Raw genomic sequence first — 16,437 nt, 5'->3', positions numbered from 1 at the left:
TCTCTATTCAGCCAAGGTCTCCGGGAGACTACTACATCTGAGTTTCTGCCCATGTTAGAGGGAAAAACTTCGGAGAGACCAAGGCTAGGCTCCTGAGCTCCCAGTGCCAGCCCTTCTCCTGATGTCCTGGTGCATTCCATCCCTCTGTATGTACCCCAGGTACCCACAGTACTATTCCAGGTGACTTTTGGTTATCCTGACAGAACAGAGCCGGAGGCTGGATACAAACTGCAGTTTATTAAGGCTCCAGAGTGAGAATTGGCACTTGTTCTGGGCAGGGGCAGGGGTGTCGGAAGAACCCAAAGAAGTTGGGACCTAGCAGGTTGAAGGGACCTCCCCCATCCCCCTGCCCCCAATAAATAAAGTCTCAGCTCCATTGCAGGGTGCTGGTGCAGGACAGGAAGAATGGGCTGAAGAGAAACCAAAGCTGTCGCCTCATTCTTATTTCTCCCCACACTGGATCTGGCCACAGGTCAGTGACCGACAGACCCTCTGTGGTCCTAGTGCTGAAGAGACTGGAGTGAAAATGTGGGACCTGTCCCAACTATAAGAGTTTGGGGTGGAGATCTGGGGACTGGTGGTGGCCTCCCCATGGCCAGTCATGGTCTGAGGCTGCCCAGGGCAGGCTGAGAATGGGGCCTGCTTTGGGGACACTGTACGTATCCCAGGTCGGGGCCCAGTTAGGGCCACAGCTAGATGCGCAGCTCTGTGTCATCAGGCGGCTCCAGGCCAGACTCTGTGCTGAGTGCTGAAGCTGAGGGGCCCTGGGCTACCCCGAATGGTGAGACAACGGGGGAACGAGCAGCCAAAGGAGACAGTGAAGGTGAGAAGCTGGGAGACATGGCAGCAGAGGACAGGGAACCTTCATGGCTGATGGGGGAACGGTGAGAGGCTGGTGGGAAGATGGCCCGGGCTGCGGCTGTGCTTGCAGGTTTTGGGGGAACAGACTTGGCTCCTGGGTGGGCCACAGCAGTGATGAGGGGTGGTGGATCAATCCGGGGAGCAGGAAGACACGGCCGAGCTTCATCCTTGAGCCGAGCAATCTCTGTGAAGACACTGGCCAAAGGCTGGAATTGAGGGCACCAGCTCAACAGGTAGTCCCAGTTATAGCTGCCACGGAGCTCTTCCTCACCAGCCACGATGGCTGTCAGAGCACCAGCTACACATGGCTTCCCATCTGCTGGGAAGCCATAGTCCCCAGTGGGTGCAGGGCTCAGGCCACAGCCCCCCAAGAAGGCTGTAGCAGTGGATGGAGGCCCCTCCTCTCGGTACAGAGTGGCCCCTGCACCTGGCAGCAGCAACCCTGCCTTTCGGCCCTTATACCAGGTGTCAGGGGCAGGAGGCTCACAGGATGTGTCACTCAGTCCATCTGCATCCTGCTGGATGCCTGAGTCAGGGCCTCGGGCAGCCAGGGAGGAGGCAACGCTGGCCACACGGGGAAACTCATTGATCATGCGGATCTCGTCATCCTCTGCAGCCTCTGCTGAGCCTCTGCCACTTGAATGTGAAGGGTCCAGGGAGCCACCACGGGGGTAAGGTCCTCCAGCTCCCGGCCCACCGTAGCTGGGGAGAGTCTGATGATACAGGTGTTCAGAGGGTGGTGGACTCGGGGGTTCCCGGCCCAACTTCTGTAAAGAGCTACTGGCTATGGGTGCTGCTTGTGACATCGGGCCAGGGGCTGCCTCAGCCTTGCGGTTCCGTGCCCGAACAAGGCCCAGGACCAGAGCTGCCAGAGCAAGTACCACCACAACTCCCAAAGAGGCTGCCACAGCCCCTACCAATAGCAAGTTGAGGTCAGGTGCCAGGCCCAGAGCAGTGTGGGTAATATCCACAGTCACAGGCACTGTGGCACTCCGGGACCCAGGCAGAGGCCCTCTTGCTACTACCTCCAGCCTTAACTCCCGAGGTGCTTCGCGGCGGGTCCGGCCCCCACCCCCAGAGGTGGTTGTTCCACTTCCTGGTGCCCGACTGTCCACTCGCAGGTACAGAGCACCTGTCGTCTGGTTGATAGCAAAATAGGGGGAAGAGGTAGCCAGCGAATAGAGCACCAGGCCATCAGCACCACCATCCTCATCTGTGGCCTGCACATGACCCAGGCTGTGGCCACGCTGGGCACCTTCTGGCACTTGGAAGTGGAAAGTTGGAGCCAGGAATACAGGGTCATATTCATCTTCTCCAGTAACCAGCACTGACACAGTGACGGAGGCTGAGAGATTCCCAGCATCAGCAGCACCCACTAGCAGACGGAAGCTTCCTGTGTGCTCATAGTCAAAAGGCACCCGTGCCCGCAGTTCCCCTGTTGAGCTGTTCAGTGAAAATGCCTCACGACCCTCAGGCCCCGGCAGTGCCTCTAACAGGCTGTATTGAAGTCTACCAAAAGTCCCAGCATCCCCATCAATTGCATGTAGCGTGGTCACAAGAGTGCCTGGAGGCTGGTTCTCAGCAAGGCTAGTGCTGAGCAGGTTCAATGGGAAGGCTGGACCATGGTCATTCACATCTTGGACCTCGACTGTTACTGGAACCAAAGCAAAGTGTGTTCCAGCAGGATCAGCTGCCTGCACCACAAGCTGGTGTCGAGCCTGGATTTCACAGTCCAGAGGGTGGGCCAGACGCAAAGCACCAGAGTTCTCATCCAGCTCAAAGAGCCCCAAAGGGTCACCCGAGCTGAGGGTGAAATGCACAAGGCCGTGAGGTCCAGGGTCAGCATCAGAGGCCTCCACATGCAATAGCTCAGCTCCAACAGGCATGTCCTCAGGCACTGTCACACGGTAGGATGCTCGGGTAAAGACAGGTGGGTTGTCGTTGACATCCAGTACCGTGACTGTCACTGGCACGGCTGAACTGCGGGATGGCTGCCCCCGATCAGCTGCAGCCACAGTTAGATTATACTGTGTCAGGCTTTCAAAGTCTAGAGGCTCAAGCAACACTAGGCAGCCCAATGCCTGAGGACCTGGTCCAACACCCTCCCCAGCCTCAGCCAGCCGGGGTTCCACCTGGAAGACTCGGCCCCGATTGCCACTGATGATGCTGTAGTCCACAGTGGCATGGGTGCGGCTTCCATCAGCATCTGTGGCCTCCAGGGTGAGCAGGGTGGAACCAGGGGGCAAATCTTCAGACACAGCAACACGGTAGTGTGGCAGTGTGAAGCTTGGAGCGTAGTCATTCTGGTCCTGCAGCTGAACATGCACTGTGGCCCGTGCCACTCGGCCTGGAACCCCATGGTCTCGTGCTTCCAAGACCACATCCACCGCTCCTGGCCCCTCGTGGCCCAAGGCCACTGCTCCTACTGTTGTAAACAGAGTTCCTGAGATGAGAAGGGTAGGGAAAGAAACAAGCATTCAGTGATGTCAACGACTCAACAAGAACGACTCTCCAGAGTCTAGGCAATGGCTTTGAGAGACTCCTAGGAGCAGCCCATATGCTGGGACAATATGCAGTGTCCTTGGGTATTCAGAGCTCAGGAAACAGCTTCTAGACATACAGTCAGTCAGGAGGGACCTTTATTAAAGATAGGGGGCCGTGGGTGTCCTCCCTGGGTCAGAGATCCAGGAGTCGAGATATGATGAATTAGCAAGTGTCAGGACTGATTGCCAAATCTAACCCAGTAGTCAGTGATAAAGGGAAGACATACCATTGTTGGGGTCAACACTGAAGCCCTCAGCAGGGGAAGCCAGATGGTAGGAAATGTGACCGTTGGCGCCAGAGTCTCTGTCAGTGGCAGAGACGGAGAGAATAGCACTGCCTGGTGGGGTGTGTTCCAACATCATCACCTGATGAGCAAAGAAAGTGTTGGAGGCCAAGCATCCCAGGCACTGCTGTCTCCCTTACCCTGTGAGCTGGAAGTCAACCCCATGAACTGCACTTGGTGTCCAACATGGAACCATACTCCCTAGCACTGGAATAGGAGCTGCCCACCTTCTTCCTTCTCACCACAGAGTGCAGAACTTGGATGCGGTTGACAGGACTCGGAAATCTGGCCTAAAGTAGAACCCTCCCCACCCATTCCCACATCAACCCCAGCATCCATCCTAGTCACTTCTACCTCTGTTATATTTCTCCAGCAGAAACAGTCCCAGGCCCGGGTATGGGGACATCAGAAAGAGCTGGTACCTGGTAGAGGCTCTGTGAGAAGGTAGGTACATTGTCATTGACATCCTCCACAAGCACTGTGAGGTTGGCATGGCCTTCGTGAGGTCCATCATGCGCCAGCAGCTGAAGGTGGTAGTGGTCACACTGCTCAAAGTCCAGGGGCCCCGTGAGGGAGACACGTCCTCCATAGCGGCCAATACTGAAGGGATCCTGAGGCCCAGATGGGCTCAGCACATACCATAGCACTGGTCCAGAATCCACATCATTCCCAGTTACCTGTGCGATCTCTGAGCCCAACAGCGCATCTGCCAAGCACGAAGGAAAGGTGATTTTAGCGTTCTCCTCAAGATAGCTTCCCTTTACACCTCTCGCTTTACCCGGCCCTCACCTTCTGACACTCGGAGCTCCCAGGGCTGGGGGATGGTGGGGCGATTGTCATTGGTATCGATGACCATCACTGTCAGGGTAGCTGAGCCCACCAGGGCTGGGCTTCCTCTGTCTGTGGCCATCAGTACCAGCCTAGATACAGAGCATAGTCAGGGAGCAGGGCCTAGAGACAGGAATGAACCCTGGCAAGGGTAAGGAGGATTCAGGACAAAGTCTGGCTTTGGAGATGTGGCTTAGGGAGTGAGCGAAATGCAAGAAAGGGCTTGAATCCTTACAGACTCAAGATGGGGTCTTGGACCCACAGGTGCCAGGTCTCACCGTGTTTCAGCCCAGATTTCCCGGTCCAGGATAGCTGTGGTAGTGATAGTGCCTGTAGCTGGGTCTACATGAAATAAACCCCGTGCTGGCTGGGATGCCGCCAGACTGTAGGAGATCTGTCCTCCAGAGCCTTGATCCAGGTCATCTGCTTCCACCTAGTAAGTGTAGAAGATTGCTGACACCGGTGTGGCCACAAAAAAGTCTGACCAGCCCTGTCCCTTATCTTCCCACCACACCCCACACCTGCAGCAGGGGTCCCTCCAACGGTCGGGACTCTGGCAGGAAAGCCACATAGTGAGGCCGCAGGAAACGGGGAGCATTGTCATTGGCATCTTGAAGGGTCAGCGTCAGCACTGAGAAAGCAAAGGCTCCTCCACTCTCTGCCTGGAGAACCAGTCGTAGCCGTGGGCTTGTCTCAAAGTCAAGCCCCTCTGCTGAGCGTACTGTGATGGCTCCTATGGGAGACAGGCTGCATCAGCGATAGCTCCTTTCCTTGCTCTGGAGCCTCCTCTGAGGGCAACTCCTCCTCCCACCGAACTCCTCTGGCCCAGAGAACCTACCCCTCCAGGAGCCTTTCTCCTTACTAGACTGTTCCTATTCCTTACCCGTGCTAGGTTGGATGGAGAATATCCCTTTCTCGTTCCCACTGAGAATGCTATAGGTGATTGGTCCATTTGAGCCCCCTGAATGGACAGCCTTTGGGGAGATGACTGGAGTTCCTGTAGGGAAGACAAGAGGGGAAACATGGTATTGGCTGGACTGTGGTCATTACATTGCCAGCGACTAATCCCAGTCCTTCCAGGGGTTCAAATACAGGACATGTAACTGGTGACCCACCTGGGGGTGCATTTTCACGGAGAACAGCCTCATTAGTAGCTCGGGGGAAGCGGGGTCCACGCTCAGACTCTCCCTGAATCCCAACAATGACCACACCAGTAGCAGAGCGAGCTGGTCGGCCAAGGTCAGTAGCCACAATGAAGAGGACACGCTCCCGAGGTCCCAGGGCTACAGGAGAGCGAGCCACACGGATTTCACCAGTGTAAGAGTCCACAGTGGTGCCAGGTGGTGGTGTGCCTGCCAGCCTGTATAGAATAGAGGCATTGGCACCAGCATCGCGATCTTCAGCTCGAAGTGTGGCCAGAGCCAGGGTTGGTCTACTGAGACTAGGAACCGAGCGGGGTAGGCGGAGACGCAGAGGGCTGGTGGGGAAAGTAGGTGAGTGATCATTAACGTCACGCACTGTGACGGTGACTGGTACTGTGGTGCTCAGGGGCCCAGCAGCTGCCCCATCCACGGCATTCACAGAAAAGGCGTAGCTGGCACAGTGTTCTCTGTCCAAGGCAGTAGCTGTGCGCAGCTCTCCAGAGGTAGGCTCCAGTAGGAAGGCCCCTGCTGTACCTGCACCCAGGTAGTACATCACACGGCCGTTGTCCCCATCATCTGGGTCATGAGCCTGTAGTTGTAACAGTAGGGTCCCTGCAGGTGCATCCTCAGGTACCTCCACAGAATAAGCAGGCACAGGAAAGGCTGGGGCATGGTCATTGGCATCCAGTACTGTCACTGTCACAAGCAAGGTAGCACTGAGGGCTGGCTGGCCTCCATCCCTGGCCTCTATCTGCAGCTGGAATGCTGACTCTACCTCCCGGTCTAGTGGTCTCACGGTGCCAAACTTCCCAGAAGTAAGATCTAGGGTGAAGGCTCCTGAAGGGTCACCATCTGCAGAGGATATGCACATACAAGCATGTGTGTGTTAGCCCATGAGTAGAGGTAACTTCTAGCTAACAACAGGAATAGAAGCAGTAGAAGGGAGCTGGCAGGATGGTGAAGAAACGCCAAGGCAAGGAGAAAAGAGAAAGGCCAAGGGCAAAGAAGAGTACTACGAAGCACATAGAGTGTGGCCTTGGGACTCCTGAGTTCCTCGAGATCTTTGCAATATATTGCAAGTATTTCCCTAAAACATCGTATTATATTATTTCCTTAGAACATATTATAGTATCATCCTCCTCTCACAAATGTAAAGTTGGATTTGTGGATGCTATATGACATTATCATTTGGTTAACAGAATATGTGCTTGTGTTCTATGTTTTCCAGAATATGCTAGATAAAGAAAAAGAAGAGGTATATTTTCAGAGATTCAATTGATCCTGGAAACCTTTAGTTACATTTAAATCATTGCAATCTCAACACTGTTGAACAATTTGTTGGAAATCATAACATTTTCTTATACCTATGCAGAAATAGCAAGCAATATCCTTAATTGTTTGTTCTCCTATGATATCTAATTTTTTGTAAGTTTTTTTAAGATTTTATTTATTTATTACATATACACCAGATTGAATTGTAGATGGTTGTCAGCCACCATGTGGTTGCTGGGAATTGAACTCAAGACCTCTGGAAGAGCAGTCAGTGCTCTTAACCTCTGAGCCATCTCTCCAGCCCCCTTTTTGTAAGTTTTAATATGAAGTACAGCAAATGCTGGTTTTTAACATACTACCTACGAACCCTTTGGGGTTCTTAAAACTTAAAACTATAGCAGGCTTAGTAGTGTAATCCTAGCTACTCTGGAGTCTGAAACTGGACAATCATGAGTTCAAGACCATCCTGTACAGCATAGTTGAGTTCCTATCACATAGAACAAAGCTTTAAGAGTCCCTGAAACCAAAAGGTTTGATAACAGCTGACTCTGTGTGAAGAGACATGCTAGAAAAGAAATGGGATAAAGAAAACTCATGTAGAGAAAGACAAAGAACCGGAGATGCTACAGGAGGCAACTTAAATGCACTGATCGTTAGGGAAGAAATAGAAGACACAAGAAGGGAAAAGACACACAGAAAGAAATAGAAGACACAGAAGGGAAAAGACACACAGAAACATTGGCATAAACCGACAAGGGTCAGAACGGAGCAAGTAGGGGCTGGCCCTGTGGCTCTGGACGCCTCTCACCCAGGATGCGGTACTGTAGCTGTCCATTGAGCCCTTTGTCTGGATCAGAGGCCCGTAGGGTGGTAAGGGTTTGGGGGTCCTGGCCTTCTGGGACTTCCAGGGAGAGATGGGTATTCCCAAAGGTTGGAGTATGGTCATTCTCATCTTCCACAGTCACCCGAACTATGGCATGGGTTAACAGTGGTGGCGAGCCTCTGTCCCGGGCATATACTGTGGAAAAAGAATATCAACAAGATCTACCCTACATCATGCTACGGATAATCCATACACATGTTCACCAGGTACACATATAAAACAGAAAATGTCTATCTCACAACATGCCCTGGGGCACACACATGGGCATACATAATGCATATGTCAGAAAACTCTCTTTTCTTTTCTATGTCCATGCTGACTGTATGCAACTAGCTTCAGTTAATGGTGATGTGACAGAAACAACAATAAATTAGGTATCAACGCCCAAACTGAACTCTCAGCCCTGCCACTTCCAACCCCTTAGCTTGAGCAGGTCACTTAAGCTCTCTGCTGATGTCAATATGTCCCTCTGCTAAGTGGCTGCAGTGCAATCAAAGGAGGTGTAAAGGGCTTGGTGGTGACGGTATGCACTGGGAAATTAGTGATGACAGGCTAGATGTTAGTTCATCTTACACTCTACCTTGAAGCTCCCAAAATGTAACAGGACCTGTGCTGTATACACCTCTGGAGGCCCTCAGAGTATACCTGTCAAGTTGATCTCCTCCTGCTCTTCCCGATCCAGGGCCCTCAGAGTCGTGAGAACTCCAGTGTTTGGGTCCAGAGAGAAGCTCTCACCAGAGACACCCCCATAAGTCACTTGCCCATTGGCCCCTAAGGAGAGGCAGCATGGATGATTATCAGATGGCGAGTATGTCTTTTATTGCCTTGCTCCGTCCCTCTGACAATTCACTCCCAACTCCATTCCTCCCACAATTCGATCCCACCGGTCTCACCAAGGTCAGGGTCAGTTGCCTTCAGAGTGAGCAGAGAAGTGCCAGGTGGACTGTTCTCACGAAGGAGGACGCTGTACTCCTGCTGAGGGAAAGCGGGTGCCTCGTCGTTGATGTCAACAACACTGACAGTCAGGAGTTGAGTGGATGAACGTGGCGGGGAGCCATGGTCCATGGCCACCACTGTCAGTACATGCTCAGCTCGCTGTTCACGGTCCAGAGGCCGCACCACGGACAGCGCTCCTAGGCAGCAGGAAGGGGATTGGTAGCCAACTTGAGTATTCCTTGTACTTCAGCACCCTCCATGCCGCCTACCCAGGGCCCAATTCTCACCAGTGGTAGCGTGTAGCCGGAAGTGGCCGTCCCCTCCAGCCGCAAGGCGATAGGACACGCGGGCAGCCTCCCCCAGGTCTGGATCGCGAGCTACCACGTGCAGCGCCGCGGGCCCGGGCGGCTGATCCTCAGGAAGGCGCACCCGTGAGGGGGAGGCAAAGACCGGGGCGTTGTCGTTTTCATCCGTGACAAAGACGCGCGCCGAAACGCGCGCTGCCCGGCGGCGGCTGGCATTGGCTGGCCGGTCGGTGGCTTCCACGAGCAGCAGGAGCGCGGGTGTGGTCTCCCGATCCAGGCCGCGCGGAGCGCTGAGCGCCCCGGTGCGCGCGTCCAAGCGCAGGGCGGGCACCGGGGGCTCCTGCCGCAGCAGGCGGTATCGCACATCGCTGTTGGGACCTGGGCCATCCGCGTCCGATGCACGGAAAGTGTACAGCGTGGCGCCAGGCTCGGGGTTCTCGGGTAGCGCCAGTGCCAGGGGGTCGCGCGCGAAAGCGGGAGCGTGCTCGTTCTCGTCCTGCACGCGCACCTGCACTCTCAACAGCCGCGCGCCTGCGCCTCCCGGCCCCTCGGCGCGCACCGTGAGCGAGCGCCAGGCCGGCCCGGCCTCGAAGTCCAAGGGACGAGCCAGGTACAAGCGACCTGAGACCGAGTCCAGGGCAAAGGTGCCCTCGGGGTCGGCGCCACCCACCAGAGTGTAGGTAAGTGCGCCCACACTGGCTGGCTCCTGCGGGGCCACCGAACCCAACAGGGATCCAGGTCGAAGTCCTTCAGCTGCTGTCACCGTCAGGACTACAGGCACTGTTGCCGCGGGGTCAGGTTCTGTGAGATCCGGTGACTCCACCGTGCGGGTGGAGGGAAGCACCTATTGCGCACCAGAGCGGGAAAACTGAATCAGGAGGAACTGTGTAAAAGAGGGTCTGTGCTGGCTTTTTTTTGGGGGGGCAATAGGGAAGGTTAGTCAGAGTGGGCTGACGAATAGTCCAGGGATCTCAAGAAGCAGGATCTACAGGAGGGGACCCAGAGGGCCAGACCAGGGGGCTTTAGGAAAGGCAGCCATACCTGCACTAGCAGTTGGAGGCTGGCACTTCGAGGGGGGCTGCCTTGGTCGTGAGCGCTCAGAGTTAGCACATAGTGGGGCCGCTCTGCTCTAATCAGGGATGCTGCAGTGTGCAGCTCCCCGGTGTGGGGATGCAGAGAGAAGAGCTCTGAGCCAGGACCTGGGGACAAGCGGAGGAAGGACGAGGATTTGGCAGTCAGAGCAAGGCAGGCCATGTGAGCCCTGATCGCTCCCAGGCTCCCTCCTCCCTGCCCTCATACCAGTTAGGGTGTACAGGATGGTCCCATTCTCCCCCTCATCTGGATCTTTGGCCTGCAGAGTCGTCACCAGTGTCCCTGGAGGCACACGGTCCGGTACCTGTGGGAACACAACTCACCTACAGTTGTCTCCTTCCAACGCTTACAATAGCCCAGGATTGGTTTTCATCCACCTATGTATAGGCACAACTGTCTGTCTTTCATCTTTCACCGGCTCCAGGAGGTAGTGTCTCTTACCTGTACTCACAGCTCAATCGGGGGACCCCTCCCCATCTCTTCCACGTCCTCAGCATGTGTTCCTGACCCTTTACTCACCTGTATAGGGAGGCCCCCGCCAGCAGCCCCTGAAGCCTGCAGGAAGGCGGGACTGTTGTCATTGAGGTCGAGCACAGCCACATGCACAGTGCCTGTGGCGCTGCGAGGCGGATTGCCCCCATCCTGCACATGCACCAGGAGCTGGAAGCTGCTCTGCTGCTCCCGGTCCAGGCTTTGGAGTGTAGTCACTTCTCCTGGAAGTCAAGGTGGAGATTCGTGATGTGATGCTTAAGGATTCAGAGCCCAGGAACTACAGATAAGCTGTGGCCGGGGAATGTGGGTAAACACCAGGGCCAAACTCCAGGCTGAATCCTGATGCTTACAGCCAAGATCTGGGCTGAGGATCTTGTCTGGCTATTTGCCAGTCTAGCGATGAGGCTATGAGGTCTCAGTGCTTACCAGTCTGGGGGTGGATGCGAAAGGCCTTGCTGTCTTCTGACAGCTGTCGAAGGCTGTAGGTCAGACGCCCATTGGATCCTGAATCTCTGTCAGTGGCAAAGACTCGGCCTACACTGGTCCCTGGGGGTTGATTCTCTGCTACAGCCAGGAAGGTGGGCTCTTCAGACAAGCGGGGACTGTGGTCATTTTGGTTGAGGATGCTGACCCTCACAGTGGCTGTGCCTGTCTGTTGCCCCAATTCAGCTTTGGAACCAGATACCGCCATCACCTTCAATGTGTATAACTCCTGGGACTCACGGTCCAGTGTTGTCCGTACCCATAGCCACCCACTCTGTGGCTCCAGGCCAAAGGGGTTACTGGCTCCATCTGCTGAAAGATGGTAAGTGACAGGGCTCCCATCTGGTGCCTGGGCCTGCACTTGCAAGATCTGAGTTCCAGTGGTAGTGCCTGAGGGCAAGTCTACACGGTAGGTAGTGCTGTCAAACCGTGGAGCCAGCCCGTGGATTCCCAAGTCCTGTATTACCACACGAAGCCGAAAGTGGCTGGTGCGTGGTGGGGAGCCTCCATCCTGGGCCTCCACCTCCAACTCATGGGCTGGTCCTCCTGGAGGTCCCAGAGATCCCATAAGTCGGACATGGCCTGTGATAGGGTCCACAGTGAACACTCCATCACCTCCTGCAAGTAGACTAAAGGTGATCCGACTGTTAGCACCTGAGTCAGGGTCTAGAGCACGCAGTGTATAGATGCTTGTCCCTGGAGCGGTGTTTTGCGGCAGTAATACGGTGTCTTCCGGGGCAGGGAAGGCAGGAGAGTTGTCATTCACGTCATCCAGCAGCACACGGACCCGAGCTACAGCAAAAGCTGGGGGGGTTCCACTGCCTGCTCGAACTTCTAGCTCTAGGACAGGTCCCAGAAGCTCTCGGTCCAGAGGGCGAAACGTTTTTAATAGCCCTGAGGGTGAATCGAGGGAGAAGAGTCCCTGGCGGTCCCCACCTGATAGGGTGAGGGTCACAGGCCCTAAGCGACCTAGGGAGAAAGAGAGAAACATCAGGAAAGAGGTAGGAGTCACCTCTTAATCCCAAGAAGGACAGTCCCCATGTGTGTGCTTTACAGAGTATTAGGAAAGGGGCAGGTGTTGGCAGGGAAATTGGTTGGCATTAGGATGGTATCCGTGTGCCATGCTGTTTTGAGTTAGAGCTCCCAGTGGTGCGCTGCTCTAGGGTCACCCTGAGATGGGACTGGAAGACTGTACTGCGATATCTGATACCTGGTGGGTTGTGTGCCTGGACTATGCCCACACTGGTGCCTGGCGCCACATCCTCTGGCACTGAAAAAACATACTGTAGTTGTTCAAATATAGGTGGTGTGGGGGTTCCAGGCACAATGCTGATGTTGACTCGGGCAGTGGGTTCTGCTTTCAGACCACCTCCATCCTGAGCCCCAATCTCCAGCTGCACCACAGAATTAGCTCGTCTGGTCAAGGGCCAGGCTACTGTCAACAGCCCTGGAGAAGGAAGAGAGGCCAAAGCAGGTGAGGGAAAGGATAGGGGAAGGTCCTGGAAAGAGGAGACAATATGTCATCTAGGCAGGTGAGGAGAGGGGGCTGATAGCAGGTCCTGGTGATGGGAGGATCCTCACCTGAGTGTGCATCCAATGCAAAGAGTGGGGGACTATTGCCAGCCAGGATGTGGTAGGAGAGTCGCCCATGGGGTCCTTGGTCAGGGTCATGGGCATGCACCCTCAGCACAGCTGTGCCTGGTGTACTCTGAGCACTCAGACTGGCAGCATACTCCCGTGGATAAAACTGAGGTGGGTTGTCATTCTCATCAGCCACAAACACCTTCACATACACTATGGACTTGAGGCCTCCCTGGTGGAACATGTAACATCAGTCGGTAGGCTTTGTCTAGGCTTGGTGAGAACTCTACCCCAATATCCCGGGCCAAGGTCCATTTACTTACCCCATCGACAGCTGTCACAGTGAAGTCGAAGCTTGAAGGTCCCTGGTCACGATCCAGGGTCCGGGTGGTACATACATCACCACTGTGGGCATCAATACGGAATGGGGGAGATCCAGAAGCTCCAATCCCAGCACCCAAGGAATAGGAGAGGAGGCCAAATGGACCGCTGTCAGCATCTGTGGCTGTCACCTGGGGAGAAGCTGGGGTAAGTGATGCCCGCTCTTGCTGGTCAGAAAAGTCAAAGCTAAATGGAGTTTAGAAAGCACTGCTGGTTCCCCAAGAACCTGGATGGTACACACACAGAGTGCTATAACACGGACCAAAACCCAACCTCAGGCCAGATCCTACTACTTAGGTTCCTGGGAGGCACTGGTTACAATTGTTTTTTTGTTAAATGGCAAATAAGACCCTGCCAAGGCTGAACCTTGGAAACAGCTCTTTATTGTGGCTGTGGGCCCAGATATCCCAGGAGACAGACTTTCTTCTGCATGAATCCCTGTGGGCAGCAGCACAGCTGCAGTCATCAATATGTAACCTTGTTTGATGTGTGCTTGGAGGCTCTTTAATATATAGTGTTGATTCATTAGCATTGACTTCACAGACACAATACAGTAAAGATGCAACCATGGTAGACTTAGATACTATAACTTCTGTGTGACCAAAGCTTATCTAATGCATGTATTTATTATTATTATTATTTTGGGTTTTTGAGACAGGGTTTCTCTGTGTAGCTTTGGAGGCTGTCCTGAAACTCACTTTTTAGACCAGGCTGGCCTCGGACTCACAGAGATCCGCCAGCCTTTGCCTCCTAAGTGCTGGGATTAAAGGCATGTGCCACCACCGCCCTGCACATGTATTTTATTCTAAAAGGCACATCACAACCTTCTACTTCACTAGGCAGAGCTGTACTGTTCTACTTGGGGATTGTTTTAAACAGCAAAATCACTAATAGAAAACACAAAAACAACAAAATGTGTCACCAAAATAGAGCTCAGAAAGGACACTGGGTCACAGGAGAGCTGAGACAAGTAGTAAAATGTCACTTGTTTCAACCTCAAGCTGGGAACCTACATATTAGGTGACTCATCTCTGCATGTGTCTGGGGTTACAAATAAATTTTACAGAGAAATTAATCTGCATATGATAAGGACCAGCTACAAAGTAGAGTACCCAGGGCAGCAACCTCTAATTCCAGAGGACTCCAGGAAACTACTATCCTCATCAAGTCTCCTAATCACCTCAAGCAGAGAACTGGTTGATAAATAGTTACAAGACTGATATTTTAAGTCTAATCTTAATGTGCATGGAGTCTTGTTTTGTTCTGAGATGGGGATCCCCACTATGCAGCTCAGGCTGGCCTTAAACTCAAGATCTTCCTGTCTCACCCTCCTAAGTGCTAGGATTGCAAGCGTGCCACCAATCCCAGCTTATCTGTTTAATCTTTACTGTAGTGTTCATTACACAGTTGAATCTGATCACTCTAGGGTCTGCTCTGTGGTTTCTGGATACGGCTCATGTATGTTAGCCTAGGACAGGGCCAGGTACACAGTACATGCTCTGGGCATATTTGTCCATTGAGTGAAAAGGCATCTGATCACCCTGCTTTGTAACAAAACTTTCTTTCACGCTCAGTTCTACCCATTGGGTGCCCACTAGGCCCTCCATAGTGGGTTGGCTGGTGGCTGACTGTTGCAGGCTGTGACAAAGTGCTCTTTGTGGGTAGAGAGACCTCAGGGTCAGAATATGCTGCAAGAGGAAGCTGCAGAGTTCCCCTTCTCAGCCAGAAAATGTGCTCAGAAAGAAAGCTGGCCAAGGATTTCTGATTGTTGCCCAGGCTCTTGACAGAAATGGTCTGTGCCATTGTTTATCCTCCCGAGAGACATTAAGACCCTGCCATGGCTGAACCCTGGAAACAGCTTCTGCTCCGGCTCTTTACGGTGGCTGTGGGCCCGGATATCCCAGGACACGGACTTCCCCCTTGCATCTATCCCCGCAGACCATCAGCACAGCTGCAGCTGCCTTCAGGAGCTGTTAAACACCTCTGCCCTCTGACTCTGTTGCAGGAAGAAAGCAATAAACAGTGGGAAGGGGAAGTTGTCAGGAAGTGACCCCCAAAAGGCGCAGGGGCCTTTGACTGGAAATGACCAAGGCAGGAGTGAATTTCCTGACCCCCCTGCTCAGAGGTTTGTCTGTAAACACAGACTGTTTTCAGCAGGTTCTCAGCTCTTTCTCCCGTGCTACCTCAACGCTATTGGAAGCCTCAAGCTCCTCCTCTTATCTACACTTGGCCCCTGGCTCTCACCAGATGTACCATTTCAAGGACAGAAGAAAGACCCTTTTCTACAACTTCAACATTCCTACTGGGACTCTTGTATCTTCCCAATCTGACACCATCCTGTGTGCGCCCCCTGCTCTGGGTTCTCGGTACTATCATAACCTGCTTTTCTTCCTACCGGTTCAGCCTCAACACCTGCCCTTCACCTACTGTACTCTGGTTGCTTTTATTCATCCTGTTCCCTGGACTCTTCCCTTGGCCTCTTTTCACCCTACAGGCCTCTTTCACTTTCCCAGCCTCAGGAACCATCTCTAGTAAGCTTTAAGCTTAAGGGACCATTCCCCTAGGCTGAAAACTTGTACATCCAGATGCCTGTTCAACATCTCCACCTGGATGTCCCACAGTGATCTTAAATCTAAACTGTCCAATATTAAACCCGTGGTCCTTTCAAACCTGCTGACTCTTCCAGCCACTCACTCAAGCCAGAAGTTAATTCTTCCCTTCCCCTTGCCTGGTATATCAATCAGTCAGGGATTCAATAAGTCTTCATTATTGCCCTTATAGTGAGTCATTTTCCCTTGGATTATTCTAACTCCTTTCTTATGGGAGTCTGACCCTCCACCAATCCATAGTCTAAAATTAAGGGTTCTCAACCTTGATACTTGTGACAATTTAGGTCAGATTCTTTTTTAAGGCTGGAAGCTACTGAATGCTTTATATCATGGTTAACAGCATCCTGGGCATCTACCCCCCTGCATACTGGGAGCATCTCATCACTTACAACAATTCAAACTGTATATTGTTAAATGTCTCTTCTGGAAGGTGAAACTGCCTCCAGCTGTAAACCACTAGCCTATACCGACAGACAATTGAGAAACAAATTTGATTATTTTATTCCTTACTTAAAAATAAGCTTCTATATCTTACATAGGAAAAACAAATTCCTTGGCTTGATTGGGCTCTTCCTGGTTCGTCTCATCTTCTCATCTCACATCTCAAATCTCAAACTCCAGCAATACTGAACAACTTGGAGCCTCTTAAACAAGTCAGGCTCTCTTAGTCCTCTGCAGATGTCACCTAGCTTCGAGCCTTTCACCTGTCTGATCACCCCATAAAGTCCCTTTTACTCTTTAGGTT

The 16,437-nt window shown here is 53.1% G+C and overlaps 1 protein-coding gene across 1 annotated transcript in view; it reads right to left on the bottom strand.

Annotated features, from left to right (window-relative positions):
* Positions 1-218: 218 nt before the first annotated feature.
* The window catches only part of Dchs1 (dachsous cadherin-related 1), a 33,540-nt gene continuing 17,321 nt past the window's right edge, over positions 219-16,437 (bottom strand). The window contains exons 3-21 of the mRNA XM_005087424.3: positions 13,026-13,214; positions 12,703-12,934; positions 12,332-12,568; positions 11,065-12,090; positions 10,666-10,859; positions 10,354-10,450; positions 10,096-10,253; positions 9,037-9,898; positions 8,707-8,946; positions 8,459-8,584; positions 7,739-7,948; positions 5,632-6,510; positions 5,400-5,513; positions 5,038-5,249; positions 4,795-4,949; positions 4,478-4,608; positions 4,111-4,394; positions 3,632-3,770; positions 219-3,304 (exon numbers count right to left, since the gene is read on the bottom strand). Coding sequence (XP_005087481.1) covers positions 693-3,304; positions 3,632-3,770; positions 4,111-4,394; positions 4,478-4,608; positions 4,795-4,949; positions 5,038-5,249; positions 5,400-5,513; positions 5,632-6,510; positions 7,739-7,948; positions 8,459-8,584; positions 8,707-8,946; positions 9,037-9,898; positions 10,096-10,253; positions 10,354-10,450; positions 10,666-10,859; positions 11,065-12,090; positions 12,332-12,568; positions 12,703-12,934; positions 13,026-13,214 — 8,097 coding nt within the window. The 3' untranslated portion in view covers positions 219-692. The remainder of the gene's footprint in view (positions 3,305-3,631; positions 3,771-4,110; positions 4,395-4,477; positions 4,609-4,794; positions 4,950-5,037; positions 5,250-5,399; positions 5,514-5,631; positions 6,511-7,738; positions 7,949-8,458; positions 8,585-8,706; positions 8,947-9,036; positions 9,899-10,095; positions 10,254-10,353; positions 10,451-10,665; positions 10,860-11,064; positions 12,091-12,331; positions 12,569-12,702; positions 12,935-13,025; positions 13,215-16,437) is intronic.

This window comes from Mesocricetus auratus, unplaced genomic scaffold (genome assembly GCF_017639785.1).
Source record: "Mesocricetus auratus isolate SY011 unplaced genomic scaffold, BCM_Maur_2.0 Super-Scaffold_4256, whole genome shotgun sequence".
NCBI classification, from domain to species: domain Eukaryota; kingdom Metazoa; phylum Chordata; class Mammalia; order Rodentia; family Cricetidae; genus Mesocricetus; species Mesocricetus auratus.
The sequence above is the reverse complement of the archived record's forward strand: the minus strand, read 5'-3'. Positions and strand labels throughout refer to the sequence as shown.